The 17,573-nt window shown below is 33.8% G+C and overlaps 2 protein-coding genes across 4 annotated transcripts; one reads left to right on the top strand and one right to left on the bottom strand.

Annotated features, from left to right (window-relative positions):
- The first annotated feature begins 5,479 nt into the window (after nt 1–5,479).
- Nucleotides 5,480–10,357, top strand: LOC117914926 (probable receptor-like protein kinase At5g18500). Of its 2 annotated transcripts, none has more exons than XM_034830446.1 (8): nt 5,480–5,948; nt 6,936–7,605; nt 7,720–7,824; nt 8,337–8,459; nt 8,558–8,728; nt 8,906–9,035; nt 9,322–9,534; nt 9,832–10,357. In XM_034830446.1, exons 2-8 carry the CDS (start codon nt 6,956–6,958, stop codon nt 9,979–9,981), a joined length of 1,542 nt encoding a protein of 513 aa, XP_034686337.1. In that variant the 5' UTR covers nt 5,480–5,948; nt 6,936–6,955; the 3' UTR covers nt 9,982–10,357. The 2 variants fall into 2 exon arrangements, with proteins under 2 accessions (XP_034686337.1, XP_034686336.1); XM_034830445.1 differs by lacking the exon at nt 5,480–5,948 and adding an exon at nt 5,968–6,758.
- Nucleotides 10,358–11,553: 1,196 nt separating this feature from the next.
- Nucleotides 11,554–16,887, bottom strand: LOC117914720 (pto-interacting protein 1). Of its 2 annotated transcripts, XM_034830171.1 has the most exons (8): nt 16,618–16,887; nt 15,441–15,532; nt 14,741–14,997; nt 14,523–14,649; nt 13,078–13,351; nt 12,392–12,524; nt 12,175–12,261; nt 11,554–11,963 (listed from the first exon to the last, which is right to left on the bottom strand). In XM_034830171.1, exons 2-8 carry the CDS (start codon nt 15,520–15,522, stop codon nt 11,841–11,843), a joined length of 1,083 nt encoding a protein of 360 aa, XP_034686062.1. In that variant the 5' UTR covers nt 15,523–15,532; nt 16,618–16,887; the 3' UTR covers nt 11,554–11,840. The 2 variants fall into 2 exon arrangements, with proteins under 2 accessions (XP_034686062.1, XP_034686063.1); XM_034830172.1 differs by lacking the exon at nt 15,441–15,532.
- Nucleotides 16,888–17,573: the final 686 nt, after the last annotated feature.

The following is a 17,573-nucleotide window of genomic DNA, read 5'->3' as shown; positions in this document are numbered from 1 at the left end:
AAAGTGAAATATAAAACAATTTTTAGATAATAAATAAGAATTATTTTTTTCTGTTTTTAAAACACAAAAAGAAAACATGAATCTGTTTAATCATGTTTTCTAAAACATGTTTCTAAAAATTATTTTTTATTTTTTAACTTAAAAACAATTTTTAAAAACAAGTTTCAAAAATATGGTCAACCCTAATTTTTCACCTTTTTAGAGAAAAATAAAAAGATAAGAAAAGGCTATAAAATTTTTTATCGAGGACAAGGAAATCAAGTTGTTGATAAATGTATTGCATATATATAAATCGCTTTCATTTATTCATTTTTTCTTTCCCTTATACTTCTTCAATGTTTGTTTAGAGATTGAAAAAAAAAGGTGGTTGCATAATTGTTGTCAAGTCGATGATATTCAAAATAACTTGATTCATAAACCAAAATTGAAAACGATTTAAAACCCGAGAATAATTTCGAAAGAAATTTTAACCATAACGCTTTTTGATAAAAGATATTTAACTAAGGTGGTATTTGTAGTTGATTGAATAGAAAAAATCAAAATTTTAATTTTTTTTAATTCAGTTAAAATTATCATCTTGATATCAACCAATATAACTTAACATCGATAAATTATTTTTAGTTGAGAGTCAGATAATAAGCCCCGTTCAAATTTTTAATCAAAGTGCATTACTAATAAAAGCGCATTCAACACTTTAGAATGACTTCCAAACCGACCCTTAATGCAATGAGAAAAGATTTACATCCAAGTCAAGAAGAGTTGCTTTTTGGGAGAAACGTGAACAATTTTCTTTAAGCATAAGCATTGGACTTCTTGTGTCGGTGCATGGTCTCTAAGAGATTACGTGTGTGAAAAGAGTTTTAAATTTACAAAATAAGTGAAGATTTATCCAATCTTGAGAAAACAAAACAACAACAACCCCCCGAGGCTTCAAGTTTGAAAAACGTGCCACATTTGAGAAGTTTGTAAGTTGCTTTTGGTTTGGTTACCTAAAGCCATTAGTTTAATGATACATTAGTTAGAAAGCTTCAAACATTCTGAAAATATAATAATTTTTTTAAAAAAATAAATTATTAATAAGGAATATATATTGTCTTTGACATTGTTTAAATAATACTAACAATGCGTAGTAGATGATGATTTAATGGTTTGAAGGAGTTGTTCAAAATCGATTAGGTAGATTGGGGTGATTGACATGAAAATTTATTTTTATGATATTGAATTCATAGAAGATAAATTTTTTGAAAAAAAAATTACTTTTAAAAACTTAAGAGCTTGTTTGACAACTGTTTTAAAAAATAATTCTGAAAAATAGTTTTTAAGAATAATTTTTTAAAATTGTTTTATAATTTTTATAAAATAAAGGTCTATTTGAAAACTTAAATTGTTTTTAACATATTTTTAATATTCTTAAATATGTTTTAAAAATAATTTTTACATCTAGTTTTTTATTTTTAATTATTTTACATGTTTTTATAACTATATCTTAAAGTAATTCTAAAAAAATAAGTAAAAATAATATAAAACAATTAAAAAATATTTTCTAAAAACACCATATTTTATGTTTTTAATAATAAAAAATAAAAAATAATTTTTTATTTATTATTAAACATATTTTCTATGTTTTTTGTTCTGGATAACAAAAAACATTTCTCAAACACTCTCTAAAATATTCATAATCTATTTTTTATATTTTAAAATAATTTATAAAAATATTTTTTACAAGTAACGGTTTATTTTTTATTATTCACCATATTTATATAATTATTTTTAAAATTAGCCAAAACAAATAAAAACAATCAATAATAACTAAAAAAAAAAGTTCTTTAAATACCTTTTTATTTTTTTTTAAAAAAATAGTTTTTATTTATTTTTAAATTAAAAAATGTTTTAAAAAATAATTAAAATCCAGACTTATATAAAATATTCGGCAAGTGTTTATACAATCTTCTTATACTCCAAATAAATCCCATGAAAGCATCAACCCCAAAAAAGAAAGTGCTTCTTCTTCATGAAAAAGGGATTATGCTATTAGCTTTTCTATTAAATACAAAGCAAGACATTGAGATACTTTTCTACAATAATTCCTTGCTTGTTAAGCACTTAATAAAGCATAATCCAAACCCACCATCTATCTATCCATCACATTTTGGAAAACTAGGCTGATGAGATACATGCCCTTAAAGGAAGAGGATTTTTTTTAACTGTTTGCTTCTTTAGGACCCATCTTTCAATATTAAATTCATGGACATTTCCTCAAGTTTTTGCTTAAAACTCCATCGGATTCGATGCTATCCACCTTACTTAGATAGCAAATCTCCACTTTTTTTAATCTTTAAAGTATGGTTAATAGACAGGTAATCTCCATTAAAGCTCTCTTGTCTTGTTCCATTTTCCTCCCTTTCTTTTCTATTTCTTCTTTGGCTGGGCCCTCTCTGGGTTTTCTCTAATGGATGAAATGATTGCTCAAAGCACTGAGTGACCTGGCCCAGCCCAGTAAAAAGTACCTCACAAATAAAGACAACCATGGTCAACGTGAAAATTAAAAATAATAATAAGGTAAAAATTAATGAAGTCCTTGTATATCCCCCCCAAAAAAAAAAAAAAAATGGTGCTGGATTATAAACGGTGGCAAAATAATAGTGTTTTGGGTTTTACTGTGTTTTTATTGGAGGTTTTAGTGAAAATATTTTCTTTGAAAGTGTTTGGGCTAGAAATAGCGGTAGAATACCAATTATTTGAAATATGTTTGACAGTATTTTTAGTGAAAGTATGATGTCTCATTTCGGATATAAGAAAAAGTTTCTAATACTATATAAAAGTATGAGTCATTAATCATATAGACGTGTTTAAAGCTATGAGGATCTTTTGAGCCCAAAATGGATAATATCTATAAGATTAGGCGTAAGTCGTCACAAAATGGTATAAGAGCTAATGTAGGGTTTATTTGGTTCTTATAATTGAATATTTACAGAAAACTTATTAAAATGTTTTTAAGATAATTACGTATCAAATAATTTGTTAATGTTAAAAATAATTTTTCAAAATTTTAAATTTATTTTCTAAATTTTACTAAACACCTACTTAAAAAAAAAAAAAATACTTTTTAGGTTAAAAAAATCACCATCAATCATATTCAAAATTTGTTTATATTTTAATCTGAGTCCTTTTTTTATACTAAAATTTTATTTATTTTATACTTTTATTTAATAATCCACATTTGACATGGCTCAAATTTAAGGTATGGTCAGGCTTCAACATTTTCCAAATTAATAAGAATAAAATGGGTTTCAACTAATTTCAAAGACTTTAAAATAATAATTAATTTATATTATAAAAAATAAAAGAAAAATACAACTTATGAAGATTATCTTTCCCTTTTAATTTCAGACATAAAATCAAGTAATTATTTCTATTTTAATTTTTGTATTAATAGAGACAAAAATCAGAAACATCTCAACCAGCTAATCTCTTAAGTCCCAACTAATTATTAATGGCACCTTTTAAAAATACAAAACTTTGACTACCCTAATCCTGCAATCCACTGATTGGACTTTGGAAGCCCACCGACAAGGTGTTTGGCCATTTTGGAAAATTTTTTTTCCCCCCAACATTTTCCAAACAGGAGTAGAGGGAATTTTCCTAACAGAGTACAGGGAATTTTCCAACATATTTAACTGCTTTTCATATGGAACCAGGAGCAAGTTGGGCAAAGTCAATTACTTCCAGAGCCTTTCTTAACTATTAAATCTCCACACATGACTAGTTTTTTTTGCTTGAATTTAGCTCATAGAATAAGAGATTTGATAATAAAGTAGTGGGATTTAATATTTACAAACCACTAACATAATTGCATGTGATGCATGTGAGAGATGTCAATGGAAATTTGAGCGGTTATTTACAAAAGAATAGCAGAGACACAAAGGGGGGTTTAGCCATAAACTTTTGAGCACCCACTCTCATGTTCTACTATTTTGTCCCCACTGAAATTTGAGCTAAATTTCACCTAATTTGCACTTTCATATTTAACCCCACATAAAAAAATTGCAGAAAAGTTATGCCAATTGCAAGAAAAAATGATGGTAATATGGTTGGAGCATGAACCCTAATTTGGAAATTAGAAGTAGAGTTAGGGCATGTGATGTAGTATAGGACATACAAGGTAATGTCAAAAGTATACTTTATGATGTTTTTATATTTGCATGCCATCAAGGCATGCTATTGGAGTTGGTAAAATGGTGATTATGGAATGGGTGAGGAAAATGTGAAGCTTATTATATTTTGAAAAGGATTGAAGGAGGAACCATGTGAGATGAAAACATCCGTTATAATTTTATCAAATAACAATGAAAACAATTTACCTTTTCACTTTCTATCATTGACCTAAAAAAATTGAAATTAGCCTCTATATTTGACACAAAAGATGATTCAAGAAGAATATGGTATAAGAAGAGGGGTGTGAAATATGATGAAGGACCCACCATGCATATTATTCAAATGAGTAACTCAGGAGTCAAGACATGGCGTCCCTTTTATCTAGAAGTAAATGAAATGCCTTTCATCCCAATCCATGTTCTTCTTCTACACATAAAGAATTGCTAGTGAAATGTCCAAGGATGACACAGTAGTAGCTTGACTGTAATGTGGGGATTGCTTGCTGGCTTGCTTGCTTTCTCTTTCACTCATCTTTTCTACATGCCACCATGATTCCTTTCCTTCACCTCTTGACATATCAGGAATTTCATTATTGCAGCAATTATGATGGATTGTTGGGGCAACTGTTAGGGAAAAATTTCAAAAAACCCTTTCTGGGTTTCAACTTTCAACTTTCAACAGCTCTCTAGGTTCCAAAGGTGGGTACTGAGGATCATTCAGGGCCATACACAGACCATTACATCTCACCCACAAATGGCAATGTCTAAATTCTAAAGGAAAATAAAGGATAGTGATGTCAATCACACAGGCGATGTGGTGTCCAGTCTGTTTCTTTGACTATCCAACCCACCTGTTACATAATCCTTGTTTCTATAAATAAAAGAAAAAGAAAACTCACAACACTCTAGAAGGAAGCAATCACAGGGTAAACAGAGTGATTACAAATTTCATGAATTTGTAAATACCCAATAAATGAGAACAATCACAATGGTTTTTTATGCCAATATATGGTGCAAAGTCTGTTCACTTTGACCTGCCAGCCTCCCACTGAATTGCACTTAACATTTCTTCAAGGGCACTGATGACTTGTCTCCTATAATCATGATTACTTCTTTTTTTATATGTTAGAAAATTGATGTTTGACTAACAAAAAGTTTTAGAAATAAGAGTCTAGAATAATTGAATAAAAAAATTAAGTTTTAAATTTTCATTATTTTAATTAGATTTCTGATAATCAGTCACCTTCAAGAACCATTTCAAGAATTTAAAAAAAAAAAATGTGTAAAAAGGGTTTCAATTTATCATGCTATGCTTCTCTTTTACTGTATGTAATGTGAGACATGTCTGAGAGTCTCTCTCTCCTCATCACCTACCACTGATAACTCCATCCCTTCTTATTAACCCCACCACCATTCCATTTCCCAGAATTCCATGTGCTAGTTGTATTGTGCAATTTTCTTAAACCGCAGACTAGGGTTTTCTGGTGGCACTGTGTTTAGGGTTTGCGGTAGGGTGGGGGGCAAGTGTGGTGTGAGAAAGCTCCATTTGAGCTTGGATATAGAGACCCATTTGCTCATTTCAAAAATCCCGAAAGGCAAATCCAACCAAACTGCCTATATATCTTCAACTTCTGACAATGGGGTTGATTTGGGTGTGTCTGCATGGATTCATTTCATAGTGGGTTTTATGGTTTCCTGCATAGGAGATCTAGGGTTTGAGATTGGTTTATTTTGAGGAGGGTGTCCAGAAGTTTTGTGGCGGCTGCTCTTTATTTTGAATTCCAAGGAATACAGGTACTCATTGAGAAATTCTTCAGTAGGCGGGCCATTTGCTCTCTGCATTAGTTGCTGAGAAAATGGAGAAGGAAAGAACAAAATTTTGAATCTGTTGCTTCTTGTTTTTTGTCTCCAGAAGATGAACCACTCAATTGAATAAGCCATATAGTACTTCCATTAGAGTCAGTCCTCTGAAGGTCACGTTTTCAAGTCCTAAAATATTAGAACTATGATTCAAAAAAGAAATAATTTCCTTTTTTTCTACCTGTTATTTTCATCAATCAGCAGAGCACTTTTTTTTTATTTTTGTCTTGTTCCTTTGATTTTTCACGCATGAATGATTTATGTCATGAAACAGGAAATGCATTTTGTTGGTTGTGATGGTATGCAGAAAGTGATGGGAGATATGTTCCTTTTGAGTGTGTTTCTTATTATTTATTGGATATATTCTGCATCTTCTCTGGTTCTCTTTGTTATTTTTGTATTGGCTTGAAACAAGAATGTGTATAGGCAGTTGTATTTTACTTGGAAGATTTTGTATCCTTTTTCTCTTGCCTCTATGGGTTCATATGTGCCCTCCCTTTCATCTTATGGAAACTTGAAATGGGTCTGAGGTCTGTTCTTCCGATACCTTTGGTGTTAATCTCTCTTTCCATCTCCCAGTATTTGTTTGTTTGTTGTCTTGGTTCCATCCTTCTTTCACTTTCTCAAATTTTGCTGATTTTTGTGGTATTGAAGGAAATGGTGGATCATTTTGTTATGTTACCAGTGATAGATGTGGATTTTATTTAAAACTTGGTTGAAATTCTTGCAATATGGAAAAGACAGGTTTGTATTTTCTGTTGATCCAACCTGGAGTCAGATCAATTCATGCTATATGTGGGCCATTGGGATAAAAATCAGTGACAAGATGAAGATAAATTCTTTAAAAAATGCAACATATATGTGAAGTTTGAGTGAATACATGGAATTTGAAGTTCAATTCTATCGCATTCTATTTTTCAGGTGTCATAGTGACAGCAGAAATGGCGTCTGGTCTTCAGGCTGAACTATCCAAGAAGACATTTCTTTTTGGTCTTAAGGTGTGGGTTTTAGTGGGGATCTTTGTGGGGGTGTTTATTGTGATAATTCTCTTGTTGATGTCACTGTGTCTTACTTCACGGAAGAAATCAAGAAGGGCTAATAACAAAATTCCCCTTAGCCAAATTCCAGCTATTTCGAAGGAAATCAAAGAGGTAAGGGTTGATCGAGTTTCTGCAGACAACTGTGGTCCTCATGATGGAGTTTTCCTTGCCCTTAATGACAAATTCAGTGATAAAGAATCAGAGAAGGTTTTGATCCCCGCAAAAAATGGGGATAATAGCAGTCAATCTGGTTCCTTTAATCATGTGGAGAAAGATGGTGTTGGGTCTCAATCAGGAGAAGAAGTCGGTTCTGGGACCATTAATGTGCATAGACCTTCTTCACATCCTATAACAGCCCCATCACCTCTAATTGGTTTGCCCGAGTTTTCTCACCTTGGTTGGGGCCATTGGTTTACATTAAGGGACCTGGAGCTTGCAACAAACCGGTTTTCGAAGGAAAATGTCCTTGGTGAGGGTGGGTATGGAATTGTTTATCGAGGCCATCTGATCAATGGGACTCCCGTGGCTGTTAAGAAGCTCCTCAATAATTTGTAAGATTGTGGATTAGCTTTCTTAAATAGCTATGCAACATTTATTTATCCTCCTCTTAGTAGACTATCTTAAGTTTACTTGCTTATTTCACACCTCAATGTTTTTTCTTATAGAGGACAAGCAGAGAAGGAATTTAGAGTGGAAGTTGAGGCTATTGGTCATGTGCGACATAAAAACTTAGTTCGACTTCTGGGCTACTGCATTGAAGGAACCCATAGGTAGTGCTTCCTTTTCGGATCTTTCCTTGTTTCTAAAGCATCATATTAACTTGTCTTCTGCTGTTGGTGAGAAAGAGATTATTAAGCATGTCTACATAGTATTGGATTTTTAACTAGAATTATTATATGGTATGAGCTAATTATTGCACATTAATTTCATAAATTAGTTAATTATGTAAGCTTCCTTACTCACATTCTCTTATTTATTTCATCAATTATTCTATGACGGAATGCCAATTGTCTCATGTGTTGGCTATTTGGGTTCAAGAGCACCCTGTTTACAAGGAAAAACAAACAAACAGAACCATAATCGCTTCCCTAGTCATTGATCTAACAAATTTATTCTTTCTGGTTGCGACTTCTTGAAACTAATTATCCCATGGGGTGTTCAATTTTCTTACACATGAATCATACCCATTGATAAAAGGTATCTTTTGTTTTAGTGCTCTATGTTGGAAGTTGGAAAGGATATCTTTCAGATTCATTAATTTCAATTTTCACTATAATTTCAGGCTGTTGGTATATGAATACGTCAACAATGGCAATTTAGAGCAATGGCTTCATGGAGCGATGCGTCAGCATGGATATCTTACTTGGGAGGCCCGCATGAAAATTTTACTTGGCACTGCTAAGGCGTAAACTCACTGATACCTTAATCTGTTATTTACAGTTGCTTTAGGTTTCATTTCTTTCAATTGTTATCCACATGGTGTGATATGATATTTTATTGCAGGCTCGCCTACTTGCATGAAGCTATTGAACCAAAAGTTGTGCATCGAGATATCAAATCCAGCAATATATTGATTGATGATGAATTTAATGCTAAGATATCTGACTTTGGTCTGGCCAAATTACTCGGTGCAGGAAGGAGTCATATCACAACTAGAGTTATGGGGACCTTTGGGTTAGTATTTTTGCTATTCAATAGTTGCAGCAACTTAAGTTAGTTGTTCATGTATTCACTTTATTTCTTTTTACATCACTTTATCATTGTTGGTGGCTTTTAGAAGAAAAGTTGATGCTGGTAATATACAAATGATCTCCTTTCATTTCTTTTCATGTTTCTCTCCTAATGCTACAGATATGTGGCTCCAGAATATGCCAATTCTGGCCTTTTAAATGAGAAGAGTGATGTTTATAGCTTTGGGGTTGTGCTCTTGGAAGCAATCACTGGAAGAGATCCAGTAGATTACGGTCGACCTGCACATGAGGTATGGTTATTTCCTTTGTAGGAAGTTGATTAGAATTTGTCTGGGGGATTTGATTCCTTATTTTTGCTGTTGTCTGCTATTTTGGACATTTTATTGTCATTTTTATTTACTGATTTCAACTTTTTATTAGCTCACATCAATTAGCACTTCTAGATTTAATATGTTATTTAACATTGAGTCCATCCATTTATGTGACTTGTCATCAGTCCCATTAAGAGTATGAAATGGCAATGCAGAGTCACACTGCTTACAAGGTCATGGTTTCTGAATTTGTTGATTCATGCAGGTAAATCTCGTTGATTGGCTCAAGATGATGGTTGGCAGCAGGCGCTCAGAAGAAGTTGTAGACCCAAACATTGAGACTAGGCCATCAACAAGTGCCCTTAAAAGAGGCCTTTTGACTGCATTAAGGTGTGTCGACCCAGATGCTGACAAGAGACCAAAGATGAGTCAAGTCGTTCGCATGCTTGAATCAGAGGAATATCCTATACCACGAGAGGTTCGAGTCTAAAATCTTCTCTAAATATCCAAAGACATTCTATTTGGTGTGCATTGAAATTAGAAAGAACAATCTTTTATCAGAAACGTTACAAAACTTGTCATTTGCAAATATCCAGCATTGTCAACTTCTCCAGAAACTTGTCTCCATTGTTCAGCCAAAAAATTATGAAATTCAGCTTTTCCCACCCATAAAATTGTTTGAAACTTGAAAGCCCTGCTTAGGACAAGGTTTTTTTATCCCTTTTTTGGAAAAAAAAAGAGTGAGCCTTCAGTGTAACCTGGTTGAAATTTTCAGGATCGGAGGCGCAGAAGGAGTCATGCAGGGAACAATGAAGCAGAGTCCCAGAGGGAGAACTCTGATACTGATAGGAGTGAAATTCCAGATTCAAGGGCAGAGAATAGAAGGAAACATCGGACATCAGCAAAGGGGGCAAACCATTTATAGGATGAGGGCTATGACTACATAAGATAAAGGGTAATTTCCACATTCTTTCGACTTTGAAATTCTTGGGGCCTGCCTTACTTGCGATCAATGGGCAGGGGTCGAGCCATTTAGGGATAGAATATTTGTATTTCGGTTTTGTATTACCTACTTGTAGATGTTGGAGAGAAAATTATTTTGTGTATGAAAGTGGGGTTGGTTATGAAACTCTCAAACCACTTGTGATGTGTACAGATCTATGAAGTTTTTTTTTTTTCCTTTTCATTTCCAGAAATCCTTTTTGGGTTGAAGGTCTCTCTAGTACATCAGATTATTGATAATTGCCCTTGCTGTGTAGAAAAAACCAAACAAGGAAAAAAAGAATGATCTTTGTGAATGATTTTTGTGATTGCATTTGAAGAAAGTAGTCCCCTGCAGCACAATGAAAAGTAAAAAGTTATAACCTCTTTTTCTTTATCTGTTACCTTTCAAAAACCCCATGAAAACACACATCAGGAGATCAATCGAACAAAAGAAAAAGAAAACCAAACACCTCTCTGCTGAAAATATTGTTGGTTTGTGCTAACTTGATAGAAAAGTCTACTCCCTACCATATGATTCTTTAATTTCATTTGGGGAGCAAAAGCTTTTCCTCTAGTTGATCTGTCGAGCCTTTCCCCTCTGTCATCCACTTCCACTCACTCACTGGTGGGTTTTTTATGTTGCGTAATCAAAACCCTTCACCCTGTCCCTGTGGGAGAAATAAGTGGGGAAAATGAACCGCAAAGAAATCAAGAAGCAAGCAAATGTGAGCTAGGTGTGACCTCATGAGTGCAACCCATGTTTCCTTTCGCAAGAAACAACTGGTGGAACTTTGAATTGTGGGCGAGCTGTCAGCCATTTGCTTTCTTTTCAAATAAATGTGTTTCAATGGGTAGATCTGATCTGCTTTAGAAATTCAAAGTCCTTGTCAAACAGAATTCATGTCAAAAACAGGGATTGTCACATTCAGATGACTATGAACTTGGATTTTCCGGAAAAGCATGCAGTTGAATGGTCAGACTTCTAACAATGCAACCTACCCTTTGTAGTGACCTTGAAGGGTGGTGCAATGGCAAATCAGGGGGTTAAAAACGATTTGGGTTTTTGGCGGGGTGGTTGGTGGGTGTAGATTGTGAATTCTGATGGTCTGGGGTTGGATCTTTGACAATTCTACAGCAATTAAAAAATTTGTAAAATTCAATAGTTGCAAAATATATTTATTAAGAAATATGACCCTTTGTGTCATCCAGGACTATCGATATCGCTTGTGGATCTTTAAAAACATGTGAAAAAGGAAGATATATTTCACTTTTGCTGAGTTGGATGAAAAGAAGAAAACATTTTACAAACAATTAAATAACAAAATTTTCTCACTTTTTTCCTCTCCATTTTTTTTTTCCCTTAAATTTTCACCTTTTTCCTTTCCATTTTCTTTTCCTAAAATTTTCTAAGGAACCAAGCAAGGTCCAAGGTTCTCCTTAAATTATCATAAATTTGAAACTGTTTTTAATAAATTAATTTTAAAATATGCTGTACTTGGTAAAAAGCCAGAAATAGTCAAGTGAGGGGTGTAGATTTCTCTCTTTCCTTTTTTTCCCCTATTATTTCAATCTTATACAAACATCCATACAAAGTTTACTCTTGCTGTGACACCCAAAAACAAAATAGAGAGCCTTCATCATGTAGAATCTTTCTATGCATAACAGAAAAGAATCCAGTAAGCATTTAAAAATTACTACAAGCCAAAGTACCAAATGGTGGATTATGTATATAGCACCCTGTCAAAAAACAGATCTCAATAAAATATTCCTGCAAGAGATGACTGGGCGGGAAGAGGGAATTCACAAGGTTGGTGTATGTCCAGGCCGAGCATTCAACAGAGGCTGCAGAGCTTTGACTACAATGCTCATGTTCGGCCGGAAATCAGCTTCATATTGTACACACAAGGCAGCAACAGCAGCCATCTGTTCCCAGCATACGACATTATAAAAGAATCAGAGGTTGTGATTGAAAATCTAACTCAAACCAGTAGGGAGAGTGAGAAAACACACTGTTTTATATCAAAAATTACAAGAGGAAAAACTAGCAACTGACTAATAATCAGTTCCATGAGGATCAGCCAAGAGAGATTAGTATGCTAAGACTTCCAAAAGCCCAAAATGGCATCTTAATTACCTTTGCTACAGCCTTGGGAGGGTATTCTCCTCCTAGTCTGGTGTCAACACACTGCTTCACCTTATCTTCACTGAGTTTTGGAGTGGCCTATTAACATTCCAAGGTATACAAGATCAGCTTAGATGGAAATGGTCAAATCTATAACCTGGAAAAGTTTTAAATAGAGCACCCAGGCACCCTTTATTAGCAGAGAAGAGAACCGGGATGAAATTAGTACCCATGTTACAAGACTCTGCTGACCACGTGGCAGTGTGTGATCAACAGGTTTACGCCCAGTCAAGAGTTCCAGCAGGACAACACCAAAGCTGTAAACATCACTCTTTGAACTCAGCTGTCCGGTCATTGCATATCTGGTGATCAAAATCAGCAATGCTTTTTTTATCAGAAAAATCAGCAAAGTTAGGCCAGTGTATGTATATTAAGCATAGAGCAGGATCTAGTTCACAAAGGAATCTCAAGTTAACAGATGGGTAGACCATTAGGACTGTTGATTAATTGAATAGTTATTCAAATGGTTTGGGAGCTGCGCCAAAAGATCAGACTTGGTGGGTAGTGATGTATCCCACCCTGATTTTTTTCCCTGGACTCATCCAGCACATTTTTTTTCCTCCATTGTTTGTTTTATGTTTGTTTGGCATAGATAAATAAATTCATTCCTTTTCTTGCAGTGATATGAATATTAATGAGCTGAGAGCGTAAGTTTGAGTTATTGACTACATTTTTAAATATGAGATCTCATATGTGGGCACACTACCAAATGATGCCTCTGTCATGCTTGCTTTATACCATAATTGTGATGTGGTTAGCAAACATTCCAGATGATCGATCTTTATTAGAACTTGAGTTTCTCTGTTTTCATCATGCACAACTAAACAAAGACAAAAAGCAAATCCAAGAGCTTACTCTGGAGCATGATAACCAAAGGTTCCAAGGACACGAGTAGAGTGAAGACGTGCTGCTGAATCAGGGGCTTGATTTGACAGATCAAAATCAGCAATCTTAGCAACATCATCATCAAATAGTAGCACATTGCTGGACTTGATGTCACGATGAATAATATGAGGCCGTGCCTTCTCATGTAAATATTCTAGTCCTTTAGCCGCTCCAACCGCAATCTTAACTCTTTGAGACCATGAGAGTACTGGACCTGGCTGTGCTCCTTTGACACCTTTCCTTCCTACACCCACAAATGAAAGGACATTATTTCTATCACTAAAAGGATGGAAAATACCTAGGTACTGATTATTTTGGTGAACAATAGCTAGTATTGAGCACCAGCAATAAGTATAATAAAGAAACAATAGAATTAGAAGAGAATATGGGCACATCATATTTATGCTCAACAGTAGAGCCCAGCAGTCACAATTCAGATCACTCAATATTTTTTTAGTAGAATACTATTGTTAAAAAAATTAAGGCAAATAAGAATATATTAACAGGCACCCAACAAAGAAGGGATGTTATTAAGTTCACGAACTATACATGGAGCAGCCAATAAGCAAAAGATAAAAATAAATGAATGAAAAACAGAATCCACCAGGCTTAAGCTAAACCCCACAAATCAATGAAATTTTTTTTTTTTTTTAAAAAGGGAAAAGTCTTCCATTCTTTAAAAAATCTTCTCAACCACACAAAGCTAAGAGGAGTATTTTTGCAAATACATACATACATGCATATATATATATACATAAGAAATGGGTAAGGTATGGGATGTATCTCCCTTGTCAATTACAGAGTGGGCAGGTTCAGCTAGGTAGTTTCTTTACCTGGTCCAAATTTGACTGCTTTAAACCCATCTCATTGCCAAAAGTTCATTTACATTGGGCATGGGGTTGAACTTAATTGTATGTTAACTATTGTTCAATGGAACTAAAAAAATGAAATGAGCTCCATTTATTGCTACACTCATTATTCATGTGAATTGGCTAACTAAAAGATAAAAGACTTCTAATGCTTCTAGATTCTGGGCATTTCATGTGTCATGGAGGCAACACTCAAAATGTTATAGATAATAATGTCAAGAATATAAGTAAAAACGAAGAAATAACTGAAACCATAACATGCAAAATAAGCAATCACTCAAATTAGTTTCACAGTATTAAGCTGAATGGTTTGTCCATGCAGACTTCTAGACAAACAAGAAACTCGCTGAAGGTGAAAAATTTACTCATATATAAACCTTCATCACTCAGCTAGAAATATTGGCATATTTTTTCAGACATTAGGTAGAGACATAATTTTCACATTCATTTTAAAGTTGACAGTTTTTCGAAGTTAAATCATTCTTGATCAGTATTGAAGGCAATGAACAAGATTCAATTTAATAGGAAGAACATGATAATACTTACCATGAAGAATATCATGAAGGGATCCATTAGAAGCATACTCATAAGCTACAACACGTAGACCGCCATCAACAGAATAGCCAACTAGCTCAACAACATTCTCATTCTTTAGTCTTGATACCATGGAAACCTGTAAAGTTATGCAAAGACTGATAAATATATCGGAATCATGAAGTTATACATGGCGTGCATTAGAAACCAAACATTGTGATTGACCCAACCTGCGCTAAAAATTCTTGGTCCGGTTGCTTGCTGGAATCCAACTTCTTTATGGCTGCAGCCTGCCCAGTTTTCAGAAGACCATGGTATACTCTTCCATATGAGCCTTCCCCAATTAAAGCCTGTTGACCAAAGTTATCTGTAATTTCTTTCAATTCATCCACAGAGATGGCTGAGACAGCAATAGGCTGGACATCCACAGTTTGTGTGTCGTTTGATCGTGAAGCTTCAGTCATGTGATAATTTCCATTATGGCCAACTGCTCGGTTTCATATTAATGACATCAGAAGCCGTAAAAAATAAAACAGCAAGAAAATCATAATGAAACAGTACTGGCAAATGATACACAAAAAAAATATATATATAATTAGACATGCGACTCCAGGATACCTAATACAAAAGAAAACAAGAAAACCAAGCATCCCACAAGATCAAACCACCAATAGTTGGTACACCTAAACAAGATAAATATCAAGGACAAAACTCTCAGTTTGTAATGAGGGTTGTGACTATGAAAAATTCATATGGCATTGAAGTTTTTCTAGAGCTAGTTTCAAGCCAAACACCTTGGAGAACATGCCTTGGAAATCAAACTCTAAAGAACAAGTTGCTCGTACTCTCTCCAAATTGGTCAATAAACACTTGATGAAAGAGAAAATGTTGCGAATTTTCTATGAACTACAAAGTGGGGAACAGAATTACCTGCTGAATTATTTGCCACATATGGTCCAGTATCAGAAGCCTTGTGGATGTCATCTTCTTCGCAACAGCTGAAGCAACTCATATTTTTTCTCCTTAAAAATAGCACTCCGGATAAATAAATTAAAAAAAAATTACCTTTACCTTTGCATTTGGAAAAAGAGGTTTCCTTACAAAACAAAATCAATGGTTGCACAGATTCCAAGTACTATATAATCAACTAAAAGAGCTTGAGGCTTCAAACTTCCAGGTACTCCAACAAATTAGCAAAGTAATTAAGTATCAATAAAACAAAAAGGCAAACCCATTTGAAGTTCCATAACGGTCAATGCATTGACACACTAATTTCTTTAAAATTGGGAAAAAGTCCATCAATCTCAGGTGGACCGATTTGGAAACCGAAAATCAAACTACTTCATTTTGGTTGCACCCTCATTTTAGAAATAGATACAAACGATATTCTGTGTATATCCAGTTTCACATATAAGTAAAAGAACATATTTCATACATCAGTCCAATAACGATTCTGGGGTCATTTTGGGGACAAGCCCCTTTTCATTGCCTAGTATGTTTCTCTTCGCATGCTACACAAGAAAAATTATTCAATTCATTTGCAGTATTCCAAATCAATACATATTCCTACAAGCTCACAGCAATTCACTACAATCAGAGGTAAAAACTTCATACTGTCTTTGCATCTATGGTCTTTCTTGCCATATAAATAGCAAAAGAACATGCATCCTCAAATAAATTCCATCAAGTGCTTAATCCCAGTAGGATTCAGTATTTCACAGTAGCATCTAACCAACCCACTTCAGCCAACCAAACTTCCAGATCAATCCCACTCCAAAACAAATACCCAGCCAAACAATCAAATAGATAGACAAACATAAAACAACCCAAGCAACCAAAATATCACAATTCAACATAATGGGGTATGAATCTTCATCAACAAAGCACAATTTTGCATCAATTTTTTATATTAATCAGCCGTTTGGGATCCCATAAAAGGCAAGAAAAGTTTCAAAAGCATGATTTCCTTTCATTTTCCTGGGTTTTCGCAGGAACCCAGATGAAGACCATAATCAAACAACATACAGACTCTGGAACTGGTACTCTTAGACCCAAATCAGGAAAATAATTCTAACACTTATGCGGAACCTGGGGGCAAAAAACTGACCTCGATTCAGACCCAGATGCTTGCTGGTGGAGATTATACTTGTATTTATGCCTTGTCTTTCACTTTACTTTCTCTAATAAAGTCTGCAGACTGTTCAGCCTATTATTAACAGTATTGCATAGCAACCAGCAGTACACAAAGCAAATGCGGAGGATCTGAAGCTGTAAAGCCGGCTAGCAAGCAAAGCACAAGATAGAAAAATCATGCAATGGAAGCCTTCTTCAGTGTCTTTCTTGAGCCTTGACTTGTACCACATCCTCACCAAACTGATTATTCTTCCATCATTTAGGCACCCTTCTTTTTTCTTTTTCTTTTCACATTTGCTTTGCATAATTCAACTGTCATTAATTTTTATTTATTTATTTTTATTATGACGGTGGCACATGCAATGAATTGGGTCTAAAATAATTGAGATACTAAAAATGTGAAGAAATTAGATAGAAAAAAATAGATAAACAAGTTACCAGTAATATAATTAATGGAAATATGGAGGACTAGGATATAATTAATAAGAGTACTAAAGATTAGGATGTGAAGAACGTAACCAAATTACATTATAATATAAAGAATATAAGCAAATTATAAATAATATAACTAATAGGCCTAATATTTAATATATGATCATAATAGGAAGAATATGATTGAAATGAATATAAAAAAGAAAAAAAAATTGAAAGATGTATGGAAAATTCAAAGCTTGGACATCTAGTTTGTTATTTTGTCTTTATTTATTGTTTGTTATTTTTGGGTTGGCGGTTTAAAATTGATTGTTTAAAAAATAAATATAAAATATATCATATATTTTATCGCCTATTTATATATCAATCCGCACACAAGTCTATTCTGGTTTCAAATGAGTCACAACTTGAAAAGTCGTTTATAAGATTAAGAGCAATACGTGTGATATCACAATGACTCCTTATGTAATATAATTATTCTTTACAAGGCCAAATAAA

This window comes from Vitis riparia, chromosome 5 (genome assembly GCF_004353265.1).
Source record: "Vitis riparia cultivar Riparia Gloire de Montpellier isolate 1030 chromosome 5, EGFV_Vit.rip_1.0, whole genome shotgun sequence".
Taxonomy (NCBI): domain Eukaryota; kingdom Viridiplantae; phylum Streptophyta; class Magnoliopsida; order Vitales; family Vitaceae; genus Vitis; species Vitis riparia.
The sequence above is the reverse complement of the archived record's forward strand: the minus strand, read 5'-3'. Positions and strand labels throughout refer to the sequence as shown.